Source organism: Colletotrichum destructivum, chromosome 1 (assembly GCF_034447905.1).
Source record: "Colletotrichum destructivum chromosome 1, complete sequence".
Classification (NCBI taxonomy): Eukaryota; Fungi; Ascomycota; class Sordariomycetes; order Glomerellales; family Glomerellaceae; genus Colletotrichum; species Colletotrichum destructivum.
This window is the reverse complement of record NC_085896.1, coordinates 3,906,729-3,932,206: the sequence shown is the minus strand read 5'-3', so window position 1 is coordinate 3,932,206 and position 25,478 is coordinate 3,906,729. Positions and strand designations below refer to the sequence as shown.

General features: G+C 55.7%; 5 protein-coding genes across 5 annotated transcripts; 3 read left to right on the top strand and 2 right to left on the bottom strand.

Moving 5' to 3' along the window:
• Positions 1–5,266: 5,266 nt before the first annotated feature.
• Positions 5,267–9,452, bottom strand: CDEST_01179 (Putative structural maintenance of chromosomes protein). Its single transcript, XM_062917338.1, has 3 exons — positions 9,222–9,452; positions 5,902–9,164; positions 5,267–5,841 (listed from the first exon to the last, which is right to left on the bottom strand). Exons 1-3 carry the CDS (start codon positions 9,257–9,259, stop codon positions 5,543–5,545), a joined length of 3,600 nt encoding a protein of 1,199 aa, XP_062773389.1. The 5' UTR covers positions 9,260–9,452; the 3' UTR covers positions 5,267–5,542.
• A 686-nt stretch (positions 9,453–10,138) lies between these two features.
• On the bottom strand, positions 10,139–10,403 carry CDEST_01178 (uncharacterized protein). Its single transcript, XM_062917337.1, has one exon. The coding sequence runs from the start codon at positions 10,349–10,351 to the stop codon at positions 10,199–10,201; it is 153 nt and encodes a 50-aa protein (XP_062773388.1). The 5' UTR covers positions 10,352–10,403; the 3' UTR covers positions 10,139–10,198.
• A 2,046-nt stretch (positions 10,404–12,449) lies between these two features.
• Positions 12,450–19,964, top strand: CDEST_01177 (Putative TATA-binding protein-associated factor Mot1). The gene is made up of 5 exons (XM_062917336.1): positions 12,450–12,670; positions 12,888–13,278; positions 13,698–13,756; positions 13,835–13,852; positions 14,048–19,964. The coding sequence occupies exons 3-5, from the start codon at positions 13,746–13,748 to the stop codon at positions 19,698–19,700; spliced, it is 5,682 nt and encodes a 1,893-aa protein (XP_062773387.1). The 5' UTR covers positions 12,450–12,670; positions 12,888–13,278; positions 13,698–13,745; the 3' UTR covers positions 19,701–19,964.
• Positions 19,965–20,155: 191 nt separating this feature from the next.
• Positions 20,156–21,173, top strand: CDEST_01176 (Putative calcineurin-like phosphoesterase domain, ApaH type, metallo-dependent phosphatase). The gene has a single exon (XM_062917335.1). The coding sequence runs from the start codon at positions 20,250–20,252 to the stop codon at positions 21,042–21,044; it is 795 nt and encodes a 264-aa protein (XP_062773386.1). The 5' UTR covers positions 20,156–20,249; the 3' UTR covers positions 21,045–21,173.
• A 172-nt stretch (positions 21,174–21,345) lies between these two features.
• On the top strand, positions 21,346–23,337 carry CDEST_01175 (Putative cdc37 domain-containing protein). Its single transcript, XM_062917334.1, has 3 exons — positions 21,346–21,516; positions 21,593–22,876; positions 22,950–23,337. Exons 1-3 carry the CDS (start codon positions 21,493–21,495, stop codon positions 23,073–23,075), a joined length of 1,434 nt encoding a protein of 477 aa, XP_062773385.1. The 5' UTR covers positions 21,346–21,492; the 3' UTR covers positions 23,076–23,337.
• Positions 23,338–25,478: the final 2,141 nt, after the last annotated feature.

The following is a 25,478-nucleotide window of genomic DNA, read 5'->3' as shown; positions in this document are numbered from 1 at the left end:
GAATAAAAAACAAGAAAAGGGTATGCAACTAATTGTACGAGGGCTTGCACTTTTCCTGCTCGCGTGCGAATGCTCTCGAATTGAGGCGGCTGTGAAATGCAAGATAAGAGAACCACACAGCGAGAGACAAGCCAACTGTGCAAAACGAGGCGGAAATGCTGCATGAGTGGGGCGGGTGGCGGGACCCCTTGTGCCGTCGTGCCTTTGGTCCTTTGGTCCTTCCCCACTTGTGCAGCAATTGAAGAAAGGTTTGTGTTGGTTGAGAGGGAGTCGGAGTCGAGGGTCGTCGAGAGCGGCCGAGTCCCCCAATACTTCCCGGCGGGCAGCCACCATCGTCGACTTCGACATTGCGAACATCGTCGACGACTACCGAAGCCACACCGCACGCGCGTGTCGAACGGATAACCCAACCCATCGTGACACATGGACGACGGACCTTGGGTTTGACGGCTGCAGCGCCAAGAACCGCTCAGTCGTCGTTCACTATCTTTCCAGACACCAAACAACCGATCCTGCTTCCTCCCTTCCCTTTGGCAAACCCCCATCGACAAGTGCGCAAGCTGCGGCTACGCCTTGGAGACCATCTTCACCAGTCGCCCGTCCCGTCCCAGCGCCGCCCTTGCATCGACCACACACACGCACACACGCCGACGACACCATCACAGACCGAAGCCGCAGCCGCAGCCGAAACTCAAGCTCCCCAGATGTCAGATGTCAAATCGCTTGCCAGATCACTCTCTGCTCATCCTCCCGACGGACGACACGCACGTTTTCACACACTCACACACACACACACACACACACACACACACACATCCATACAAGCACTACGCCACAAGACGCCAATGCCGTGCCGCGCAACGCAACGCACCCAGCGGTCGCTCGCTCCCTCACCGCACCCGCCATTGCGGGTATGCCCGCCGACTCGATGCCCGCCCTAGTACCACCGACGTTTGCAGATCTGCCACTAGAGGCTTGTATCCTGATCGATGGCGCCTTGCCTGCTCCTCGTCCCCCCATGACAACTTGACAAGAGACATACGCCGTTTCTCCCCCAGCCCCCCTTGGTTCTCATTTGGGGGCGAAGATCCGGGGGGGTGTGGTCCTGTCAAGCGTACCCAAGACCGTCTGTGCCTCTCTGCCTGAGTAGGTGGCTAGCAGAGACGTGAAATGGGAAAAGTCGTGGGCGTGCTTTAGTGCCGTGTCAAGAATGTCGCGCCTGCCCGTCCTCCCCATCATCCAACGTCCGTCTTGTCACGTCGTTTGAAGTGTTGAAGGGGTCGGGTACGGATAGACATCAGGATAGTTACGAACTGCTCCTTCCGCACGCCATTGAGGGGGAAAAAAACTCGCAGGAAAAAAAACAAACGACAACAACGTTCCCCCTTCCAATGAGCTGAATGCCACCCGCCGTCCCGTTTCTTCCACGCAGGTACGGTCGCAATCGACTGCGAATCGACCCCAGGTTCCTGCATGTCAACGACCAGTCAAGGGTTCAACAAGTCTCCTAGCGTCCGCCGCACAGTTTCTACGTCAACGTGTGTGTACGGCGCGAAATGTAACCCTCCACGCTAGGGGGGGGCACTATCGTCCAAACAGGACGGAGCTGAGGATGGGGGGAGGGTGGGCCCTATGCAGCTCTGCTGTCTAGCTCTGTGGGTATTGGACGATACGACCATGGAACTATTTGGCTCACGTTGAGTAAGTGTAAGGTGATGATGACTGGCAATGGGCGGTCTGGTTCGACTCTCTGCGCATTGCATGACGATGTCTCTGGCTCTCTTTTAGTCCCCCGAGATTTCTGCAGCAATGAAGCAAATGGGATGTCAGTCGGCCTAGCCTTTCCACAAGCGCGATTTACCTAGGCCTCCCATTTCAAACGGGGTTTCGCGGGCAGGGCAGATGCAACGGTGAGAGTTCCGTCGCGTTGCATTATCCCTATGCCATCAAAAACCTCGTTCAAAACCGCCGTCTCCCACTCTGGCTGAAGCCTAGGCGGCGAACCTCGCCTACAACGGCCGCTTTCTTCACTCTACCGATGCCACGCTCTGTGTGCCGGACACTAGCACTGGCTTTGTGATTTTGAGCCCACTTCCGCCGTCCTTACGCCACTGAGAGATATGTCTTGCACAAACTGCACGCCGTGTGAGGCGGGCGCCCCACACGTCGACCTTCGCTTGCCGCCGGATCCTGTGACGTGCGGATAGGTACAGCACAGTACGCCACACTACCTGGCACTAAAACCCTCCACCCCTCCACCCTTCTGCCCCTCCAAGGAAAAACCGGTCCAAACAACGTTCCCCATTGAAGCTACAATTCCCAGGGTCTATGTGGACTAGCTGCTGTGGATGGGGGGCCCTAGTGCTTTTGAAATTAGGCATGGGGCCCGCCATCGTTTTAGTGAGCCTTTTCTGGCCCGCTCGGCGGTGGGTAACCTATCGCTGTGGGGACTGCATCGTGGATATCTTCGATATCCTGTTCCTGTTCGTGTGTCTCTCTCTCTCTTCCAGCCGTGGGGAGCAGGGGGCCAACCCCCTTGCTCCCCAATAGCGTCGACGGGATCGGTGATATTATCTCTCAAAGAAAGCCACGGGACCGCACCGGCGCGAGGGTCGGCCGTGTTGCCGCTCTGATGCTGCTACTGCCGCTGTATTGTGTTACCTCGATACCCGCCAGCGAGCGCGACAATACCCGCTGCGCAATACCCGGATTCTGACCGCCTCATTAAATTCGAGAGATTGTGATTTGCTGATCTCACTCACTCTGTCGGCTGTCTTCCTCCACGTATGACCCCGCCGCCGTCGTCCGCTGCCCTCCTCCGATCTCCGAGGCTCGTGAGGCTTTCGCGAAGCGCGAGCCTCCGTTCCCTATTTTTCTTCTTCTTTTTTTTCTCCAACCATTGCTTGCTCTCCTTCTCCATCCCTCCCAACTCCGGCCCCGACGAAAGTAAACTAAAGTGAAGTCAATCCCGCAAAGCTCTGGCTGGATGAGAATAGTGCCCACTGCTGAAAACCTTGGTCGGCCCGCCCGACCAAGGCCAAGGCCGGCAGTGATCAGCCTATGCTTCCTCGACGCGGCCCCCAAATGACCAGCCATCATGCCTCCTCCGCTCTTGTCTTGTCGCCTTGTCATTTGATCTCCAATATTTGTCAAGAAACCCTCTTCAGTCTCCAGTCTCCAAAAAACAGGGCAAACCGGACGTCGTCCGCCCCCCCCCCCCCCACGGGGCACGCTTCCTTCCCCCCCCTCCTCCATTGATGATTGATGGGGGAGGAGGTTGGTGCGTTCGGGGTGAATTGCGGATGTGTCATTGTTCCCAGAGGACCGGTCTTGGCAGAGTCATGAACTGAATCAGTCTTGCGGCGCCGCCAAGTAATAACTAACGTCCAAGTGCCCTTCGCCCGTACGTACGTACGTCCTGTACGTGGACGACATGCGGCACGCGTATCAACTCTCGCCCTTTTGCAAACATGAGGGTAGGGGGCTCGTGCCAAGCAGGGCCAAGACGACGCAGGCGACGGCGACGACGACGGTGATGATGATGATGATGGGCTCTAACCCACCGTGTTATTTCGGTCTCAACCCAAAATGTCTTTGCCGATCACTTCACTCGCAGCTTTACGGAATCCCCTCTCCCCTCGTCCCTGATGGTGCGATTTCGCTTGGCGTTCTCTTCTGCAACCATCTCAACCCGGTTTGCCTGTTTGGTGATCACGAGAGAAGAAAAGAGAGAGAGAGAGAGAGAGAGAGAGAGAGAGAGCGAGAGAGCGAGAGAAATGCAGAGCGAGAGAGATGGAGATAAGACTAAAACGAAAAAAGGGAAACGGCGCACATTCTCAATGGCAACCCGGTTCAACAATATCATGCAACTTCCACCTCACTCTCTCAAGCCCTCACTTCCCTCGCTTCTCTCACCAATACCCTCTAGAAGGTCGTCCGTCGGAACCCGTAGGACGTGAACCATTTTTTTCGTCTCTTCTCCTTCCTCCGGCTTGTCCCATGAAAAAGCATATGGCTTTGGAGGCAATTCAAAACGCCCGGCGTCGTCAACAAAACCTGCCAAGAGGCCCCCAAGGTTACCCATTTTGGGGGAGGGGAGCAGCGACGTCGAAGCTTTTTCTTCTTCTGTTCCACGTCCTGAATCGGCGCCGAGACGCGTTTCTCCCGCCCTCCCAGTCCCAAGACCTCCCAAGACCTCCCAAGACCTTACAAGCCTTTTCCCGCCTTGTCGGGTAGGAGATTCGGGCAGCCGAGGGGACGGGGGGGGGGGACGGACCCAACAAGTTCTTGTCGGGTTTCTTGTCCCCTTTGCCTCGTACGCATATCCGGCCCTTTTCTCCCACTATCCATCTTTTTTATTTTTTTATTTTTTTAAACTCTTCGTCGTCAGGCCAAGAGTTTGGAAACAGAGAAGACGTATTCATCCCGCCCACCGCTACGTCCCCCCTTCCCTTCGATGCGACCCCTTCCGCTCGATAACCCCATCAATTCATGGTGCGGCCATCTGTGATGCTTAATCTGTTTGCCATGCCCAACCAGACCCTACCCTTCCCCCTCCACCCTCCACCCCCGTTTCGATGCTATTTTCTCCCGCCTTAGTATCCGTACCCCCGCGAAACTGGGGAAGAGAGGGCGGGGTGTGAAGGGGGGCCGCGTTCTTCTCTTCTGGCAGTTGGACGCCGACCCGGCGGACTTTTCCTTGTCCTTGAGGCGAGGCGGGTTGCAACTGCCGAAGAGGGAATAGAGAAACGGTTCTCGCGCGTGTGCGCGTGTGCGTACCTGGTCGGCGATCCATTTATCCTGCATGTCGGAAGAAGGTTTCCCAGATTGAGAGAACGAAGGACAAGAATAGATATCAAGGGGGTGTGTGTGTGTATGTGTGTGTGTGTGTATGTATGTGTAAGCCACCGCTCTCGTCGGCGGCCAGACAGGGCTGACTGGGACCATGCCTCCCCCCCCCCCCTGAGGATGGTGACCGTAGATCATCGGGAAAGAGCGGTAACCTCTTGGCGGTAACCGATCGGTCCCCATAGAATATGTGTGTGTGTGTGTGTGTGTGTGTGTGTGTGTGTGTGTTCTCTACCAGCCACCGCGGGTGACGCGTTTCCCTAATGAGATCTACGGAGAGGGACGCGAATCCAAGACCTGTAGAGGCGGACGCACGGGTTTGGACCGCGAGAAGGAGGAGGGACACACCTCTGCTCCGACACGAAACCCTTGAGGCTCTTCAGGACTTGGCACCCAAGAGGCAAGTCGGTGGCGTGTGATGATGGATGCGTGGACTGATGATTCGTCAAAGGAGCTAATTGTGCAAAAAGTCTACGCCTAGCAGTCTTCATTTCCACCAGAGAATACAGGGCAGTGAGGAAGGGGGTCGTTATCACCCCAAAAAAGTCAGACATCGTGATATCAAACAACCATCCGCCACAAGTCGCCGCAACGCCGTGCCAAGAGATCGCCCCCCGTCAACGACGAGGTCTACCTCGTCCCCTCTCAACCAAACTGTCATTACTGAACACTCCCACACCAAACTGACTTTGCCTCATTTCCCTGCAGCAACGCCCTCGACGAAGCTCAGGGCCTCCTCGGTCGGGACACAATCGATGGAACTCGTCTTGTTGTGGAACGTGACACCGTAGCACTTGTCGGCGATGTGGACGATTTCGGGTCGGAAGGTAGTGCAGATAAACTGCGTGCCGGCGTCCTGAGAGATTGACTCCAGAAGGCTGGCGACGGCAGTACGGTATTGAGCGTCGAGGTTGGCGTCGACCTCGTCGAAGATAACCATAGGACTGCTCTCTGTCTGCTGGAGAGCAAAGATGAGACACAGAGCACACAAACCTGGGTACAACAAAGTCAGCGTCTAGTAATATCACGCAGGGCGGACCGGGCTTCACTTACTCTTTTGTCCACCACTGAGTTGCTGGATCCTCTGTTGCTCGTCCAACGTTTTCGAGTTGAAAGAAACGCTGATGCCTACACCAGTATAGTTCTCAACGGTGCGGTTCTGCTCTTCGTCCGACTCGGGGTCGATCCGGCGGTCGGTCCGGCGCTGGATGACCAGACGGCCATGGCCGGCCGGGACGAGCTTCTCAAAAATAGTGGCAAACTCCTTCGACACCTGCTTGAAGGTACGTTCGATGGCCTCGTCCTTGCGCTGGTCGAGGTGGGCAACAAGCTCCTCGATGGACTCCTGCGAGGCATCCAGCTCCTTGCGTCGCTTGAGGAGCTGGTCCTGCTGCGACGTGAAGCTGTTGTACTGTTCAAACGCCTTCTTGTTGACGTGCTGGAACTTCTTCAAGGCCTGGCGGACCTTCTTCAACCTCGAGTCGATTTGTCTGGGGTCCATCCGCTCGTACTTGTCAAACGCCTCTTCGGGGAGGACACCAAGATCCCTGATGGCCTTGGCTGCGTCGGCTGCCTGTGCGGTATAAACCGCCTTCTTGGACATGCTCTTCTCGATGGCGCCGCGTTGCTTGGCCTCCTTCGCGGCGACGGTGCTGCGGATCTCTTCCTGTTCCGCCTTCTTGGCCTCACGACGGTCGAGCTTGCCGCCGAGCTCTTCGAGCTTCGCCTCGATCTCCTGCATCTTGTTTTCAATGGCGTTGGCCTCGCGCTGCAGCTTCTTGAGCTCTCGCTGCGCCTCCTTAAGGCTGCCGGTGTCGCCAGACGAAGTATTGTTCTCGAAAGCCTGGCTGTTGAGCTGATCCAGGCGCAGTTGGAGGTTCTGGTTGATGTCTGTTTCGAGGATCTGTTTCCGGCTTTCTGCCTCTCTCCGCTTCTTGCTGGCATCGTTCCACTCCTTTTGAAGTCGCTGCACCTGCGCATCGAGCTCGACGAGTTGCTTCTCTTCAGCGTTGCTGAGAGACTTCTTGAAGTCGGACGCGAGCTCGGACTCATTCGCAGCAAGACTCTCTGTGAAGATCTTCATATCCCTCTCGACCGCTTCTCGGTGTCCAACGGCATCGCTCAAACGCCTCCTCTCGTGCTCGAGCTGGCCGTTCTTATTGGCAAGTTCGTGCCTCAGAGGTTCAAAGCCGGCTTCCAGCTGCCGCAGCTTCTGCTCCGCCTTTTGAACCTCGCCCATGGCCCGGGTGATCTCTTGCTCCTTCTGTTCGATCTGGGACCTAATCCGATCAGACTGTTGCAGGAGCTTCTCATACTCGTTTCGCCACTTGTTGACAGCCTGAACGGCTTCCAGTCGGGAGCGCCGGGGGTCGATGTATCCACCAGTCATGGCGCCTCTCTTGTTCGTGGTGTCACCGTCCAGCGTAATGGCGTCGACGCCGTGACTCCTTGCGTACTGGCCTCCTATGCTCAGGTTGGGGCACACGACGACTTTGCCGAAAACTTGCTGGAAAGCCTTCTCAAACATCGAGTCGTAGCCGATCTTGCTCAAAAGCGGCACGATGCCGTCCTGCGATCTCGGCATGGTGATGTGTCTTGGGTGAAGGCGGTTGAGAGGCATGAACGTCAGTCGACCTCCATAGTTAGTACGAAGGTAGTTGGTCAGGTAGGTTGCTGTCTGGTCGTTGTCGACAATGTAGTGGAACATGCTGTTGCCCGCAATCTGCTCGACGGGAAGGCGGTACGTGTCGTTGACCTCAAGGAGTTCCGCCATCGTCCCGTAGGCACCGGGAATGTCCCGCTCGTGCTTCAACCGGCGGATGGTCGCGAGACCACGAGCGGTATCACCATCCATCATGGAGCTCAGCTCGCGCTCCGCCCGATCTCTCTCCTGCCGGGCATCCTGCAAGACGGTGTCGAGCTTTTCCTCTTCACGGCAGAGAAGCTTCTTCTCGTCGTCGAGCTTATCCAAAGTCTCTCTCGCCTTGCTCGCTTCCTCGACCAGGTCGTTGCGAGCACCGCCCGAGTTTTGCAACTGCTGTCTCAGACTCGCAACAGCGCTCTCGAGTTGCTTGATCGAATTCTCGGTCCCGGCAACATCCTCATCAGCATCCATTTTGTTTGCCTTGTGGCTCATGAGTCTGGAGTGCAGATCCTCGATTTCCGCTCTCAAGTACTTGTCGCGCTCAGCCTTGTTCTTAAACTGGGAGCCGCGGCTCTGCTTGGTGAAGAGGCGGTTTCGCGCGGCTTCGGCCGTGTCCAACTGCTGCTTCTTGTCCACTTCTTGCTGCTTTCGCCTTGTGTATTCCGGAATGACGTTATTAAGCTCCGCCTTTTTCGTCGAAATCTCCTCAATGGTCGCCGCGAGATCCGCCTCGTGCTGCTGCTGCGTCTGAACGGCTGCGGACTGGCCGTCGGACAAGGTCTTCACTTTGAGCTCCGCCTTGGCCTTCGATTTGGCGGTTTCGCGGCGATCCTCCTCGAGCTGGCGGCGCTCAACCTTGAGTAGGTCCATCTCTTTCGTCAACTTGTGGATCTCCGACTCCAGTTTAGTGAGCATCTTCTCGGCGTCCTTGAGCTCAGTGCGTATCGAGTCGGTGTTGTCAAGTCCGCTTTGGCGAATGTTTTCAATTCTCTCCAGTTGCTCCTGGATTTGCTGCTGCTCTTGGTAGTAGAGCGCATACTCGAGACACCTGCGTTCGCGATCCTTGTCCTGGAAGCCTCGGAGCTCCTCCTTTTCCTCTTCGAGCTCCGCCAGGCGCTCTTTGATGTAGCCCAGAAGCTCGTCAATCTTTTCTCTCTTGTTGTTGGTCTCGTTCATAATCTTGAGCGACTCGGTTCGACGCGCTTCATAGACTTGAGTTCCAGCCACCTCCTTCAACAGAGTGAGTCGGTCAGACTCCTTCATGTTTGTCAAGGCCGTGACACGACCTTGGGGTACGATGTAGTAAGGATTTGACCTCGAGAAACCAGCTGCCTCGAGCAGGTTGACGACATCATTCTTCGTCACCACTTTGCGATCGACCGAGTATTCGTCCTTCTTCGTTCCGATGGTGCGGCGCAGAATGACCTCCTTGCCTCCCGTAGGGAAGCGCTCGTCGCTGTTGTCGAAGATGATCTCGACATAAGCGGACATAACAGCCGATCCTGATCCTTCGTGCAACAGCGCCTGACGCTCCTCGCGGGTCATCTGGGTGTAGGCATCGCTCAGCACAAAGCGGATCGCCGCGAAGAAATTACTCTTGCCGGATCCATTGCGGCCGACGATGACATTGGTGCCGGGGGAGAAGGGCTCGATGACGGTTTGTTCCTTGTAGCTAGCAGCACCAGAGTCAGCGGGGTGTTAACCGGTAGTGTTGTCGCAAGGCGCGCACCTCTTGAAGCCCTGAATGATGATCTGTTTGATGTACATGGTGAGCCAGAGGGTCGCGGCCTCAATGGCGGCAAGTATGCGCGGTTGAAGTCGCTGATGGGATTCGCGGCGTGTCGCGCAATATTTTCATCGGTATTGTGAGGAGTCGTGAACGATCGTTGTTGGTGGTGGGGATGTGCGACGCGTCCTGGAGTCGCGAAGTCCTCTCTGCCTGCTTAGGACGTGAGAGGTCTAGGCGCGTCAAGCATGGGGTGCACCGGTTCATTTGGGAGGTTGTTCGTGCCTGAGGACGAAAGTAGACCAGCAGCAGTGTGAGACCACACAGTACCCGTTTTTGACACTGTAAAGAACGTCCTTGTTGAATAAGTACGGATACCTCGCTATCGTATCATGCACTCCCCAAACCCAAACCGCACCATTATTGCACACGGCATTTCTCATCTGAAAGGCGACGGTGCAGTTGTATCTGTGATTGCCCGACTGAATATAACCGGTTGATGTTCAGAGAGGAGCCAGACTTAGTTATGAATGTTTCTTGTTGCTGCAGACTCCTAGGTAAGTAAGTCTGTCTAAACACAGCATCTAATAACAGCGGATGGGCTTATCGACCTGGCACTCATCGCTCCTACCGAAAACCAGCGTCAAGGGTTTCAAAACCCTTGGTTGACTATTCGGAGTCTGTGCTAGCCAGTACACGCATGGTTTATATGACTGCCGTGAAACTTTGAGTGCTCAGGTGGTTGTCACTTCGCATGTGCAACACACCTGGCAGTACCGACCTACAAGGCAGTCACAAAGGCAGTCACAGAGGCACGCGATTCGGCCGCGCTGTAATAAAGTTCCTCGTGCACCATGGCCATTACATGAATCAAGAACGCGCGATTCTAAGATTGAGAAGGAACCTTCTTGGGGATGCCTGTATCTGTGTCATTCATCTATACAGCCCAGCCCGTCAACATTAGTTATGGAGCGGTATGACTATGAATCCATTTCCCTTTGGAAGTTGTGAGAGCAAGCCCCTCGATCGCTCCGACACTTCCGCGTTGGCCCCCGTATGCGCCTGTGCGCACGCAAAATTGTCCGTGTGATTTGCTGCGATCGTGAGAGGATGTTGGTGTGCCTGAGCAGCATTTTATGAGACTCGACGATCAGCCAGAAGTTTGAGTTCCAACATGTATGGAGCCGGATTCGTCCCACCCACCACCCTGGCACCCCGGTCGAGTCTGGGAAAGCCACGCGCACTGACCACACAGCCGATGCAGTGTACACGTACCCTCCGAAGCAATTGACGGAGACAGCCACGTTGCTGAATACGTTTAAGGTGTCGGCGAGAGGGAAAGAACCGAGACGATTTGCTCTTTCATGTCCGAGGTCCGGGGATGGGGAGCTCGACCTGGACCATTAGACAGACTGGCGCTCATCCGTATATGTTGATGGAAGGATTCGACATTGCCCAGCCCGTTGCCAAGGGGGGATAATAGTCAGGAAATGGCATTGTAGCCAAGCGCCAGGGGAGCAGAAAACCACGGCATGTCGCCTCGCAACCTTGAGGATGCACGGAACGGGCGGGCGGAGCGCGACTGAGATGAAATGAGGCCATCGTAATACACGCTTTGAAAGGGATCTGTCAGTGAGAGAAAACGGCACAACGAAACAAAATCAAGGGGGCTGACAACTGCTCAGCCAGCCTCGAACCGCTGTCGGCGGCAACAAGATCTCTGGCAAGCTGCAGGTTGATGACCCAAGACGAATCCGAGATGGCGTGCCACTGGAACGCCAGAAACCTGGGATCCTGGGAGGCCACGCCAAGATTCCCAACCTTTACCCCACACGTCTTGTGCCAGCCGAGCCAGCTTAATTCCCATTTGAGGCATCGGCCAGAACTGGCCGCAGCTACACCGGCATGCCTGTGATGATCCTCACGCCGCCGTGGTCTGCTGCACTTCGCTGCCCGTCATCTCCATCGCTGCCTCATCCATCCCAACCATCACCAATCTGGTGGTGGTTCGCGTTAGAAAGCTTGGTCGTCGGAATTCCTAGTGGCCCAAGATCGTGAGGTGGCCCGCTGCCTAATGCTGCTGATAGGGCGAAAACGTCGCCCTGTCTGTGTGTAGCGCGGGTTCAGACTAGTCTCCAAGGGGTAGCCTGGCCTGTTCATCCCAGGGCCAGCTTGAGAGCCATTGACCGATCTATCCACCTGCCTTGCTTAGATGCGACGGATAGTCTGGCTTCGCCGCCGTTGCTGAACGCTTTGGTTGAAAAACAAAGCCACACCCGGTCTGTCGGTGGCATCTGTCGGTGGCATAGTTAAAGGGACGATAGGAAGACCCATCGAAGAGAGGTCACTAGCATTTGCCACCCAAGGTTTCTCGAGCCTAAGAGAGGAGAGGGACCAGAAATATGCAAGCCCGGCTGCCGTCACAAAACAAGGGAGAGGGTTCGTGAACGGCACTTGCACACCCTGATGCTGGTCCTGGCCCGCATCCCCCAGCAGATTAATGATAGTCATTGATGCTGATGAGGCCCCGTTTCTGGATGCCGGATAGGAACTTTGGGCGCGATGGATGAGTGCCAGAGACATCAGAAACTCAAAATAGAAAAGCCCCGAGGGTATTCGGGGCCAAACTGTTTCTGTTTTCCCAAGAGCGTGCGTGCGCCTGCTGGTGTCTGGCCGTTGGGTAAAAGAAACTGAGGGTGTCCGAACTTTTCATCCACATCTTTCGACCATGTGACGGTGTATCGTCGCGGTTGCATGCTGTTGGAGATGCGCAAGACGTTTGAATCGATCTAAGGTCGAGGTGCATGGGGTATGGGGAGCAGACGTGCCAGTCGATGCGGACGAGCCCATGGCGGTGGAATGAAGGATGCGGTTGATGATGGCATGTATGAGATTGATGAAAAGCGAGGTTTTGCAGAGCCGACATGCAGATTCGGCATCGGGGCTAGGATGAGGATGGAACGGGATATCGAAAGGGAGAACTGGACGAAAAGGGACGATGACATAGAGAGAAGCAGCCGGCGAGGACGACAACGACGGGGCCTACAGGGTTTGTTGTTTGCTGGGGAGTGGAGGCGGACCGGGGTTGGGGACACTAGACGGCGCTAAGGAGATTAAGCGAGACGCCGTCGCTGCGTGAAGGAACGGCTGGCTTTCCTTCCATTTTTTTTCTCTCACGGGCCCACGGGTAATTATAAAAGTACTGCAGGCATACCTTTAAGACTGTCCGGGCCCCTCCACCCCAAAATTTCCCTCCAGAGCGACGTCCCGCGCTGCCAGAGGTGCTGCCCTTTTGACAAGACCCCATCATCTCCGGCATTCCATTGGCCCATCCTGCCGTCTTGGTCAGCACGACAGGCACCCAACAGCATCCAACCCACCAAAAACAGCCCGGTGGTTTCCCAGGCTACCTCACCACCTCAGGCACTCACTGACAAGCCGCAAGCACTGAGGTAAGTTCCATTTGCTATCGCGTCCCTCCGTACCTACCTCAGGCAAGCTCCCCACCATCCGCACCACGCACTGCATTCCCGCCCTCGCACCTGCCTGGCACTGTAACCTCCCGACTTCCCCCAAGCTCCAGTCGCACATATCTAGGCGCGCCTCTTCCTTCCCACTTTAAGGCGTCATCCCTCTCACCTTCCGTTCGGAGCCTCACCCTTCTAATAGGCCGTCGTTTTTATTTTATCTGGCCTGATCAACGCGACAAATTCGCAGCTTTCATCACCACCTTCGTGCAACCACCACCAAATCGGTAATCGCGCAACTTCCATCGTCCATTCGGCCGCGTCCTTTTTTTTTCCCCTGTTATACCTTTGGACGACGATATCCCACGCTTCGACCTCGACGTCGCCTTTCTCGATCCCACGTGCCGTTACAGCACTCACAGCGCAGAAGTCTCCGACACGACGCGACGCGAGCGGTATCATTTGCATCCCGTTGATCACGATTTGCATGCATGGTAGTCGCATCTTTTTAATCAAGACTCGGCTTGATCCGCAGTGGACAGGATCGCGATTTGCATCCGGCCCCATCGCCGTTACCCGCTCGTCCAACTTCGGTACGTACCCCATCTCATTGCAACCACGTTTCCTCGCCCGCCCCGATATGCCCATATCCTTCATTTTCATTCATATCATCATCGCATTGCCCCTACCTACCCCATCTGTCATTGGATGTTTCGGACCGGTATGCCTTCCAGTGCCCGTTACCCGTTACTCGTTCTCTCTTTCCACTATCGAGATCATCTCAAGATTGGTGCCGCTTCCCCGACTCTCATGATTCAGTCATCACCCCAAAGTGCATCACCTCTGTTTGGGCACCGCGGGCGTTCAACACGTCTTTAACTTCGACAACCTTCTCTGTTACAAAACGTCGCATCCATACCCTTCCCACTCCCTCAGCCGTCATGTTCCTTTCTCATCCCTCGAAATCTCTACAGCCGCGGCCATCTTGGAACCTGGCTAACACCATTCGCAGAAGCTCAATTTGATGATGAAACTCACATCAAATTCATCATAAGATAAAATGGCGTCGAGGTGAGTTTCCCCTTGTGATCCTTGCGCGATCACTCAGACCCAATCATCCCAGAACTAGCACTAACCTTGCTGCAACAGACTTGACAGATTGGTCACGTGAGTCAAAACACATGGCTTGCCGCCTACACCCTGGCAAAGCAGACACCCCTGCTTGGCTCATCTCATTCATGATCAGATTCAGACACAGTCCTGATGAGAACTTGCCTTAAGATGAGCGCTGGGTCTTGCCGCCACGCCAGGCGACGTGCATGTTTTGTTTCTCTGGGCAGCTCGCTGACATGAATCGCACAGGATTCTCGAAACGGGCAGTACCCGTCTCATTCGTGACACCGCAGTCAACCAACTTGCCGACTGGCAAAAACAGCATCCCGACGAACTCTTCAACCTTCTTTCCAGAGTCGTCCCTTATCTTCGGCACAAAGACTGGGAGACACGTTCTACGTCGGCCAAAGCGATAGGGAAAATCATCGAGAATGCGCCGTTATACGACCCGAATGAGGACGAGGACGTTGCGCCAGTCAAGAAGGACGAGCCAGAGGAGAACGGCCACGTGAAGAAGGAAGAAGAAAAGGAGGCGACGTCCTTCTCTTCAGACGAGCTTCTCAAGCTGGAGACGCTGAATGTAGAGCACATTGTCAAGTATGGCCGGCAGCTTCTGAGGGGCGGCAATATCGAGTATGCTTTGGCCTCATTAGACCCTCCTGCACGCCTTGCCCACCAGAAGAAGACACTCAATGGACGACTCGGTCTTCTCGGCAGGGTGTTTGAGGACGCCGAGATGCCCGTCCTCGTCGAGAAGGATCCCAGCCCGCACACTCCCCAGGACTCGACAAATGGTCACAACGGAAGCAAAGAGAGCGCCACTCCTCATGGCCAAAACCAGCCAGCAGAGGAGACGGGCTTGAGCTCAAGACAACTGAATGTTCTCAAGCGGAAACGGAAGAGAGAGTTGCAAAAGGCGGCGCAGGGAAAGGGTGGATTCGGAGATCTTACCGTGAGAAGAACCACAACGGCAGGCTCCGAAGGATTTGACGAGACGCCGATGCCGGATGCAGACTCGAAGCAGAAGAACGGAAAAGTGAACGACTACTTCAACCTGGATAGGCCGACAGATGTCGACGAAGAGTCCAAGGTTGTCAGCGAATTCAAGGGACAGGTGATACCGATCAAATCCGAAATCGAGGTGGACGAAACCATGGAGGGCGCCGAATGGCCGTACGACCGACTCTGCGATTTCCTCAAGGTCGACCTCTTCGACCCCTCCTGGGAGACTCGGCATGGAGCTGCGATGGGCATTCGCGAGGTTATCCGTGTCCACGGAGGTGGGGCTGGAAGAATACGCTCCAAGACCAGGGCGGAAAACGATCGGTTGAATCAAGCCTGGCTAGACGACCTGGCCTGCCGACTCTGCTGCGTCCTGATGCTGGACCGATTTACCGATTACAGTTCTGACACGTCCGTCGCCCCGATTCGTGAAACTATCGGCCAATCTCTCGGTTCGGTGCTGCGACACATCCCTGCCGAATCCGTCCACGGCATTTACAGGATTCTTTATGGCATGGTTATGCAGGATGATCTGCACCTCGAGATGCTTCAGTGGTCGGTCTGTCACGGCGGCATGGTCGGTCTCAGATATGTCGTTGCCGTACGGAAGGACCTGCTCCTTGAGGACAACGAGATGATCGACGGGGTTATTCGCCTAGTCATGAAGGGGCTGGAAGAACACGACGACGACGTCAGGTCAGTGAGTGCCGCGACACTGCTGCCCATGGCGAAGGAGTTCGTTACCTTGCGACCCGGATCCATCGATGGCCTTATCAATATCATGTGGGGAAGTCTTGCCGATCTGGGAGATGACCTGAGCGCCAGTACCGGCAAGATCATGGACCTCCTTGCAACGCTCTGCAGCTATCCCGAGGTTCTTCAGGCCATGGAAACCTCCGCTGCGCAAGACGAAGAGCGCTCTTTCACCTTGCTGGTACCGCGTCTTTATCCCTTCCTTCGACACACCATTACCTCTGTTCGCCTAGCCGTCCTGAAGGCTCTCATGACTTTTGCCAACCTGGGCGCCGAGAACTCGCGAGGATGGCTCAATGGAAGGATTCTGCGCCTCATTTTCCAGAACATCCTTGTCGAGCGAGATAGGGAAACGCTGGCCATGTCCCTGGACGTCTGGGCGGCCTTGGTTCGCTCCCTTTCCAAGACTCCCGAGGTCTTGGCGGACGAGTTCGCCGCTCATGTCGAGCCTTTGATGGTACTTACACTGCACCCAATCGGTGTGTCACGGCATCCCTTGCCCATGCCTGCCCATCTTTTCCAGAAGCCCTCAGGCGGTACATACGCGCCAGCCACCGCGACGCCCGCACGAAAGGCGTCTTCCCCCGAGGGTCCCGAAAGAGCGACTAAGCGCCGACGTAAATCTGCAAAGACGGATGACGCCCCTGTTACCTCGCATACCCACGACGTTGATGGTCACATGATTCAAGGAGACGTTGACCTGGTCGGCATGGATACTCTGATCCGATCGCGCGTTTCAGCAGCCAAGGCAATGGGCTTGCTCATGTCCTTCATCCCGTCCTCGAACCTCTCCGAGTATGATCAGCTTCTCTTCGCTGGTCTCTCGGACAGGGCGTCCTCGACGCAGCTCACAGCCTGCATGGTTATTGACGAGTATGCCAAGAATGGACCGGCAACGGAGGGTGCGCAAAGATTCGCGGCGCCTCTGCAAAAGATCATCGAAACGGAACGTCCTGGTCATTACAGCGACCTGGTGAGCTACATGCACAGGGTGCGGTCGCAATGCCAGCAGCTCCTGAACATGTTCCGCGACCACGGCAAGGTATCGAGCGGACGGCTTCCGACTCTTGCCGTCCTTGTCCAGGGCGACGAGCAGGCAGGCCCCGGCGCCTTCTCTATCGCCGTCGCGGACAAGGTCGTTGGCGAAGATTTCGACAAGCTGAAGAAGGTCATGTCGCCAGGACAGCGTTTGGTTGCTAGCCAAATGCTTGGCGAAGCCAGAGAGGTGACTGTCTCGGCCATCTCCGACGCCAAGGCGGCCAAGGACTCTCGAGATGTGCGCATCAAGGCCGGCGCGGCTTGCGCGCTGGTCGCAATCAAGGCGTTGCCCAAGAAGCCCAGCCCGCTGATTAAAGGCATCATGGACAGCATCAAGATGGAGGAGAACCAGGAGCTTCAAATCCGAGCATCGGCCACCATCGCCAGACTTGTCCAGCTGTTCAACGAGATGGGCCGCCGTGGACCAGCAGACAAGGTCGTTTCCAACCTGATCAAGTTCTCTTGCGTCGAGGTCGCTGAGACCCCAGAGTTCCCTGTTCACGCAAGCAAGACGGACTGCGTGCTCTCGATGCAGAAGGAAGAGGATCGTGTGGACCACGCAGACGCCGCCAAGTGGGCAAAGGAAGCCAAAGCAGCACGAATCACCCGCCGTGGCGCCAAGGAGGCCTTGGAGATACTGGCCCAGACATATGGCGCAGATCTCCTCACTGCGGTACCCACGATCAGAGTCTTTATGGAGGACCCTCTCGTTAAGGCGTTCTCCGGCCCCCTACCGGCAGAGGCAAAGGACCCTGAGAGCACATTCGGACAAGAAATAGTCGACGCCTTGTCCCTCATCCGGACGCTCATGCCAACTCTCGACAAGGCCATACATCCGTTCATCATGGAGAAGGTGCCCTTGATTATCAAGGCCTTGCATTCCGAGTTGTCCGTCTTCCGTTACATGGCCGCCAAGTGTATAGCCACCATTTGCAGCGTCATCACAGTCGAGGGCATGACGGCGCTAGTTGAGAACGTGTTGCCGTCCATTAGCAACCCTGTTGATCTCAACTTCCGCCAAGGTGCCATCGAGGCCATCTACCACTTGATTGCAGTCATGGGCGATTCCATACTTCCTTACGTCATCTTCCTCATCGTTCCCGTTCTGGGCCGCATGAGCGACTCCGATAACGAGATTCGTCTTATTGCGACAACCTCCTTCGCCACTCTCGTCAAGCTCGTGCCCCTTGAGGCTGGCATTCCCGACCCCCCAGGTCTGTCTGAGGAGTTGCTCAAGGGCAGAGATCGCGAAAGAACCTTCATTTCGCAGCTCTTGGACCCGAAGAAGGTGGAATCGTTCCAGATCCCGGTTGCCATCAAGGCAGAACTTCGCTCATACCAGCAAGAAGGTGTCAACTGGCTACACTTCCTCAACAAATATCACTTGCACGGAATTCTTTGCGACGACATGGGTCTTGGCAAGACTTTGCAAACCATTTGCATGGTTGCTAGCGACCATCATCAGCGTGCGGAAGAGTTCGAAAAGACAGGGGCGCCCGATGTCCGACGTCTCCCATCCCTGGTTGTTTGTCCTCCTACGCTGTCCGGCCACTGGCAGCAGGAAATCAAGACTTACGCTCCCTTCCTCAGCGTGACCGCTTACGTCGGCCCGCCTGCGGAGAGAAAATCTATGAAGGACAGCCTGGACAAGACCGATATCGTCGTTACCAGCTATGATGTCTGCCGAAATGACGCGGACGTGCTCGCCAAGTACAACTGGAACTATGTCATTCTAGACGAGGGGCACTTGATCAAGAACCCCAAGGCAAAGATCACGATTGCTGTCAAGAAACTGGCAAGTAACCACCGGTTAATCTTGACTGGCACGCCCATCCAGAATAACGTTTTGGAACTCTGGTCTCTCTTCGACTTTTTGATGCCTGGTTTCCTTGGTGCCGAAAAGGTTTTCCTGGATAGATTCGCCAAGCCCATCGCCGCAAGTCGCTTCAGCAAGGCGTCTTCAAAGGAACAAGAAGCTGGCGCTCTGGCTATTGAAGCACTCCACAAGCAGGTTCTCCCTTTCCTGCTGAGACGTCTCAAGGAGGAGGTGCTCGATGACCTGCCACCCAAGATATTGCAGAACTACTATTGCGATTTGAGCGATCTCCAGAAGAAGCTATTCGACGACTTCACTCGGAAGCAAGGCAAGAAGCTGCAAGAAGAGGCCGGTCGCGAAGACAAGGACGCCAAATCACACATCTTCCAGGCCCTGCAGTATATGCGGAAGCTCTGCAATTCCCCCGCCATGGTCATGAAGCCTGGTCACGGCATGTACGACGAAACGCAACGCATCCTCAGCAAGCAGGGAACCAGCCTCGAGGATCCCGTTCACGCGCCCAAGCTGACCGCTCTGAGAGACCTGCTCGTCGACTGCGGCATTGGCGTGGAAGAGGCCGAGTCAAACGACCCGCTGTACCAGCCGATCAAGCCGCATCGCGCTCTTGTCTTCTGTCAAATGAAGGAGATGCTGGACATGGTTCAGAACACGGTTCTGAAGAGCATGCTGCCAGGCGTCACTTATCTTCGTCTGGACGGTGGGGTTGAAGCCAACAAGAGACAAGACATTGTCAACAAGTTCAACAGCGATCCATCATACGATGTGTTACTCTTGACCACAAGCGTAGGAGGTCTGGGTCTCAACCTGACGGGTGCCGACACGGTCATCTTCGTCGAACATGACTGGAACCCCCAGAAGGATATGCAGGCCATGGACCGAGCTCACCGAATCGGCCAAAAGAAGGTTGTCAACGTATATCGCTTGGTTACCAGAGGCACGTTGGAGGAGAAGATTCTCAGTCTACAGCGCTTCAAGATCGACGTTGCCTCAACAGTCGTCAATCAGCAAAACGCCGGCTTGGCCACAATGGACACAGATCAGATTCTAGACCTCTTCAATCTGGGAGACACAGGACCCAGTCTCATATCGGACAAGCCGCAGAACGCAATGGAGGGAAGAGAGGAAGACATGGTGGACATTGAAACGGGCGACGTTGTTACTAGCAAGCAGCCTGGCAAGAAGGCATGGCTTGACGACTTGGGTGATCTCTGGGACAACCGCCAGTACGAAGAGAGTTTCGACCTGGATGGTTTCTTGAAGACGATGCAGTAATAAGCCAATCCGCCAGTTTAACGAACTAGAAGGAGGCTCTTGGGAAGGCATGCGCACGGAGTTCGGACTGGCATCTGGTTTAGATGGGAGAGTCTTGGATGCTCTCTTGAAATACGGAGGGGTTTCCCCCCTCCTGTTTATTTCCGCGTAGCAGTGTACTTATTACGAACTGTGTGTGTGAATGTGTATAACATGATCTTAGCTCAAAGGACCAGGAGACAAGAATTATGGTGAAGCAAGCAGCTGAGCGTTTAGAGCATCTATGTTGGAATTTTTAAAGTGAACAATCACTACGCATCATACACAGGTGGCCTCATTGTGTTGCTCTCTGGTGAGCACGCCTTCAACTGTCAAATTGTGGGAGTCTGATTAGATAATGCTGCGGGCAACCTGACTTAGCTCTGTCCTTTCTTCCTTTCTTCCTTTCTTCCGCACCTAGATCTTGCATTCTGGCAGGCAAATGTGCTTGTCTAAAGCATCATTGCAAGAAGCATTACAACAGCCAGGGACTGTTTGCTCCCTTTCTACAAAGACCACCACGCCAAACTTATGGCCAAGGGGGGGTCATCTTCTGGCAGTGTCCAGTTCATGTCAGATCTGCACCTGGAAGCCACCGGCAACTACGTAACGTTTGACTTCCCTGTCACAGCACCCTATTTGCTACTGTCTGGAGATGTTGGGAGCCTGGCCGACTACAAGGAATACCTGAGCTTCATCCGGCGTCAGACAGAACGTTACGCTGCCGTTTTGCTCGTCCTAGGGAACCACGAGTTCCACGGTCTCGACCACAACACCACACTTGCCAGGGCCAAGGAGCTCGAGGCCGAACCGTCACTCGGGGGCAGACTTCACGTTCTACACCGGCGCCGGTTCGATATCCCTGGTACAAACACGACCATTATCGGGTGCACGCTGTGGACCATGGTCCCGGAGGAAGCGAAGGAGGCAGTTGTGGGGAGAGTCAAAGATTTTCAGCATATCGAGGGCTGGGGCGTCGAAACACACAACAGAGCTCACGTCGCAGATGTGAAGTGGTTGAAAGGCCAGCTGAGAGAGATGCCCAAGGAGAGAAGGGTGATTGTTGCGACGCACCACGCGCCATCTTTAGAGGGGACATCGGAGCCTCAGCACAGAGGCAGCCCGTGGTCTTCGGCTTTCGCGACGGGGATCATGGAGGACGGGGAAGACTGGAGTCGCGTAGGATGCTGGGTGTTTGGACATACGCATTACTCGACGGACGTTGTAGTGGAGGGAGTTAGGATTGTGAGCAACCAGAGGGGATATGTTGGGCCTGGGAGAGTTATCAAAGAGGGGTTTGAACCTGGTAGGCTCATCGAGTTGTGATGCTCTTATCTGAGAACGGTTGGATAGGTAGGTACTTAGGGACACATCCACAGAGTCAGAGCCAAAGCCAGCACCAGAACCAGTACCAGCGATCCAACCCTTCTCAAGTGATGCTGTGTGTTGTGGTATGTTGTGGTGGTGTGTTAGTTGGATAAAAAAACGCAGGTTGCACGAGTCCCTGCTGACCTCATAGCTGAGCTCAGCTGCAACTAGCAGATAATTACAGCACCAGACGGCGGGGTAATGCCCCGCACTTGTGATGCTCCGTACTGGCTCTGCACCAGCTGCGACTGCCAAACAACAACAGCCATTCGCCATTCACTGTCGGGCAAAATCCAGAACATTCCACAAAACAACATAGTCTCGATAGTCATCACCTCAACGATCGAGGCCCGCATCCGCTGCAGGCACGCAAGCATCAACATCCCAACGACAAACCACTGACAAGATGCCCGTCGACTACAGCAAATGGGTATGTTACTCAATCGCTGTACCCCGTCGTGGTCGCTATAACGCCAACCGCACTTACTAACTGGGAAACACCCTAGGACGCGCTGGAGCTCAGCGACGACTCGGACGTCGAAGTCCACCCCAACGTCGATAAGCGGTCCTTCATCCGAGCGAAGCAGAACCAGATCCACCAGGAGCGACTCCAGCGCAAGCACCAGATCGAGACGCTCAAGTACGAGCGTATCATCAACGATGGCCTGATGAAGCGCATATCCAAGCTGCTCGACGCCCTCAAGTCCCACGCCTCCGAGGCCGAGACCCGCAACCCCGGCGAGGTCGCCTTCCAGGCCGTCATGGAGTCCGCCGGAAGGCCCGAGGATGACCAACCGCCCCCGCGCCCCGAGGGTATCCACGCCGATTCGGAACCGCTGCCGAGCTTCTCCAAGATGATGGCAGTGCTGCTAGACCAGGTGAACAAGGAGCTGGACGAGAAGAAGCCCGAGAACCGCTACCAGGGCATGCTCGAGGGCGTCGAGGGACACCTTACTAAGGTCCAGAACCTGCAGAAGGAGCTGCTGGCGAAGCTGGCCGAGCTGGAGAAGGAGGAGGGTCGCAAGATCACAAGCGAGGGCATCCACACGGGCTTCGACAGCTCGCACGTCAGCAAGTCCAAGGACACGGAGAAGAAGGAGGAGGAGCGCAAGCCGGAGCTCTTGAACCCCAACTTTGACATGACGCAGTCGCTGCCGGCCAAGTCGACGACGTCGTATGACGATGACGAGGAGATCGAGGCGTCCCCGGCGGCCAAGACATTTGCCCAGATCAAGCCCAACGACTACGCGTCCAGCCTGTCGTACCTGTCCAAGAACCCGCAGATCCTGACGGAGCGGGAGACGGACGGACTCCTCGTGCTCGCGTTCGACGCCGCCCTCGAGGGCAAGGACGACTACTGCCGACAGTGCGTGCACCAGGCGCTACTGCTGCAGTACTGCCGGGCGCTCGGTAAGGACGGCGTCAGCATGTTTTTCAAGCGCATCACGACGCGGGGACACCAGGCGCAGGAGGTGTTCTTCAAGGACGTCCAGGACACGTACGGCAAGATCAGGAACCGGGCGCGGGAGATTGTCAAGGAGCGGGCCAACGAGCCCGAGGGGGTCGAGCAGATCCAGCTGCACGCGGTGGAGCCCGGCACTGAGATCAAGATCACGATTCCGCCCAAGGACAGCGATGACGCGGCCGTCAAACAGGGACGGGAGATCTTTGAGGGCTTTAGCCCGGAGTTCCAGAAGGCCCTGGAGAGCGGCAGCTTGGACAAAGTCAACGAGGTGCTTGGTAAGATGAAGGTGGACGAGGCCGAGGACATTGTCGGCAAGCTGGGCGACGTAAGTGATGCTCTATCCTGTGTGTGACATGTTTGGTTTAGTGAGCATCTTCTGACGAAACCTCGAATGACAGGCCGGCATCCTGAGCCTGGAGGAGCAGATCATCGACGCCACAACGGAGGAGGGCCAGAAGGCGCTCAAAGACATGGAGGCGGCACAGGCCGGATCGGAGTCTGGGTTCGCGCCGGACCCTGAGTAAAGGACGGGAGCCAAGAGGGTGTGAAGGTTAATTGGGCCGGGCCGAGCTAGAACATCTGGCAAAAAGGTCAGAGCACCGGGGGGCCAATACCACGGGCAGGTGTCTCGGTGTCGTGGAAGAGGGCACGACGATGAACAGGCGGTAAACATAGGGAGAGTGATCTTGTCGTTGGCGCATATCAGCATTCGGCCAGATGTAAAAAGGGGAGAATCAAAGATGAAAATGAGAGCAAGCACCGAACACGGCTTGGGCAGTACGTGAAAGCGTGGCAGTATTCCCTTGTTGCGCGCAGAGGGCTTCATAGTGGCATTGGCTGATTGGCAAGACGATCGAGTGTGCTCTCGTGTGTGTGTGTGTGTGTGTGTGTGTGTGTGTGTGTGTGTGTCAGCGTGGCTTGGCATCCCCGAAGTGGACGCGGCCTCCCGGACGCACGCTGTCTCTTGCCTGGTATCCCACATGAACAACTGACTGACAGGCATCTTGTGGCCATCCATATTGGCAATTACGCGGACGATACGAGATGTCCGTGTCGACTCTTTTGCACCATCCATTCAATGGCTGCTGCCCGGTCCATTTGGAACCGGACTGCAGGCGCAGTTAGACGCGGGACTGCCGTGGGCTTTCTTCCCACACTCACACAAGCCAGAGGGTTCAGGACCACGGGTCGAAGAGATCAGCCTGGTGGGGTTTCAAGAGACGGGGTATTCCGCTCGGACGACGACGGCGACGACGTGGGCGACGCTGGACGAGGCGTTCGCTAGCCATAGCTCATCTTTTCGCACTCTCGAGGAGAGACAGAGAGAGAAGTGACGAACCAAAAGTCCGCGTGCCGAAGGCGAAATGGTCGTGCGTATCTAGCCTCTGTCCCCCCCCCTCTCCGCAAAGAGGACGGACTGCCAGGCCACGAGGGCCTTTGTGTGTGTATGTGTGTTTTTTATTTGCTTTGTTCCTGCCCTTGGCACCTTTAGCTCGGGAGGGGCAAGGGGGACCAGGAGTTCCAGTCGTTTGTTTGGCGTGTTTCACAGCGAGGGTCTCTTGGTTGTTGGAATGCGCGTCACGTGGGATGGTGCGAGAGAGATACAGCGAGGCCAGCTCGCCCCGGGTTCCAGACCATGGGAGTATGGTGATGGGAAATAAGCATGTCTATGGCCTGCCTGTCTTTTTCCCATGTCGGTAGGGGAGGAGGCTGGAGACGACAGACGAAGTGACAGACAGATGGGACTGACGGACAGTGACAGCGATAGAGACGGAGGAGACATGGGTTTCAAAAATAGCACCGGGACGATCTTGGCTGGGCGACCCCTGTTGGTCTCGTCGGGATTACTGCGGAATGCTTTTTGGTCCAAGTATCTGTACAGATACCTATCGACTACAGATCGATGCCCCAGTACCTTATGTCCGTATCCTTTACTTACACTGCCTTGGACATGACCGTGGGTTGGGTCAAGCCTACTTGATTTGCTAGCGTGCAAATGGCTGTTTCCGCTGATGTTCCCTCTCCCTGTCAAACAAGTCTGGCACCGTGAGTTGATCCACCAAACCCATCATCACCGGCTCGCTTCCTCCTGCCGTCGATGGGCATTTTGGGTAGACAACATTGATTGTTTATAATGGGCTCCCCTTGCACTCGGTGACGGGATTTCGTGGCTTTCGTGGCTGGGCAACTGGGGGCTTTTTTTTCCCTCCCTCTTTTTCTTTTCTTCTTTTTTCTTCTCCTGCATCACCATTGACTAGCGCGAAAGTTGGGGGGGGGGGGGGGGCAGTGGAATTGCTCGATGCATTCTGGAACACTGGGCACGCACACACCCACACACGCACGATCGACAGCACGCCAACCGCCGCTCATTCTTTCCTCTGGTCCTTATGTGGTGATCAACACCGCAAAAGTTGGGGGCGGACTCGCGTGCCTGCTTCTCTTGGGTTCTCCAATTTTCTCGCTGCTGCCCATCCGCCAGGCAACGGCCAGGCATTCGTGGAGGGTAGGAAATACAGGAAGAAGGCGACAAATCCATATAGCACGAGTCAGCCTCGCTTTTCTCCCCGAGGTCGGTTGGTTCGCGAAGCAGTGTATCTCTATGCGTCCTCTCTCTCTCTCTCTTTCTCTCTCTCTAGCCTGAGTATTTCCCCACGGGCGATCTGCTCGGTTCCAGATACATTGCCCGCAATTGTCGAAAAGAAAAAAAAGGTTGGCTGGGTTTGGGGGTTCCGAAGCCTGGGAGTTGCAGCCGTGGTTAAGATCGAGGACGGCGATGGAAGACGAAAAAAATCGAGAGGCTGTGGATGGGCCTTCACCCCGTGTGTTTCCCCATCGAAATGGATCATTGAAATGGACCCCCTTCTCTTCAATCTTGGCGCTTTCTCTGCGAAGCTACGTCATGGAGCCCCAGAGAAACGTCCCGCCAA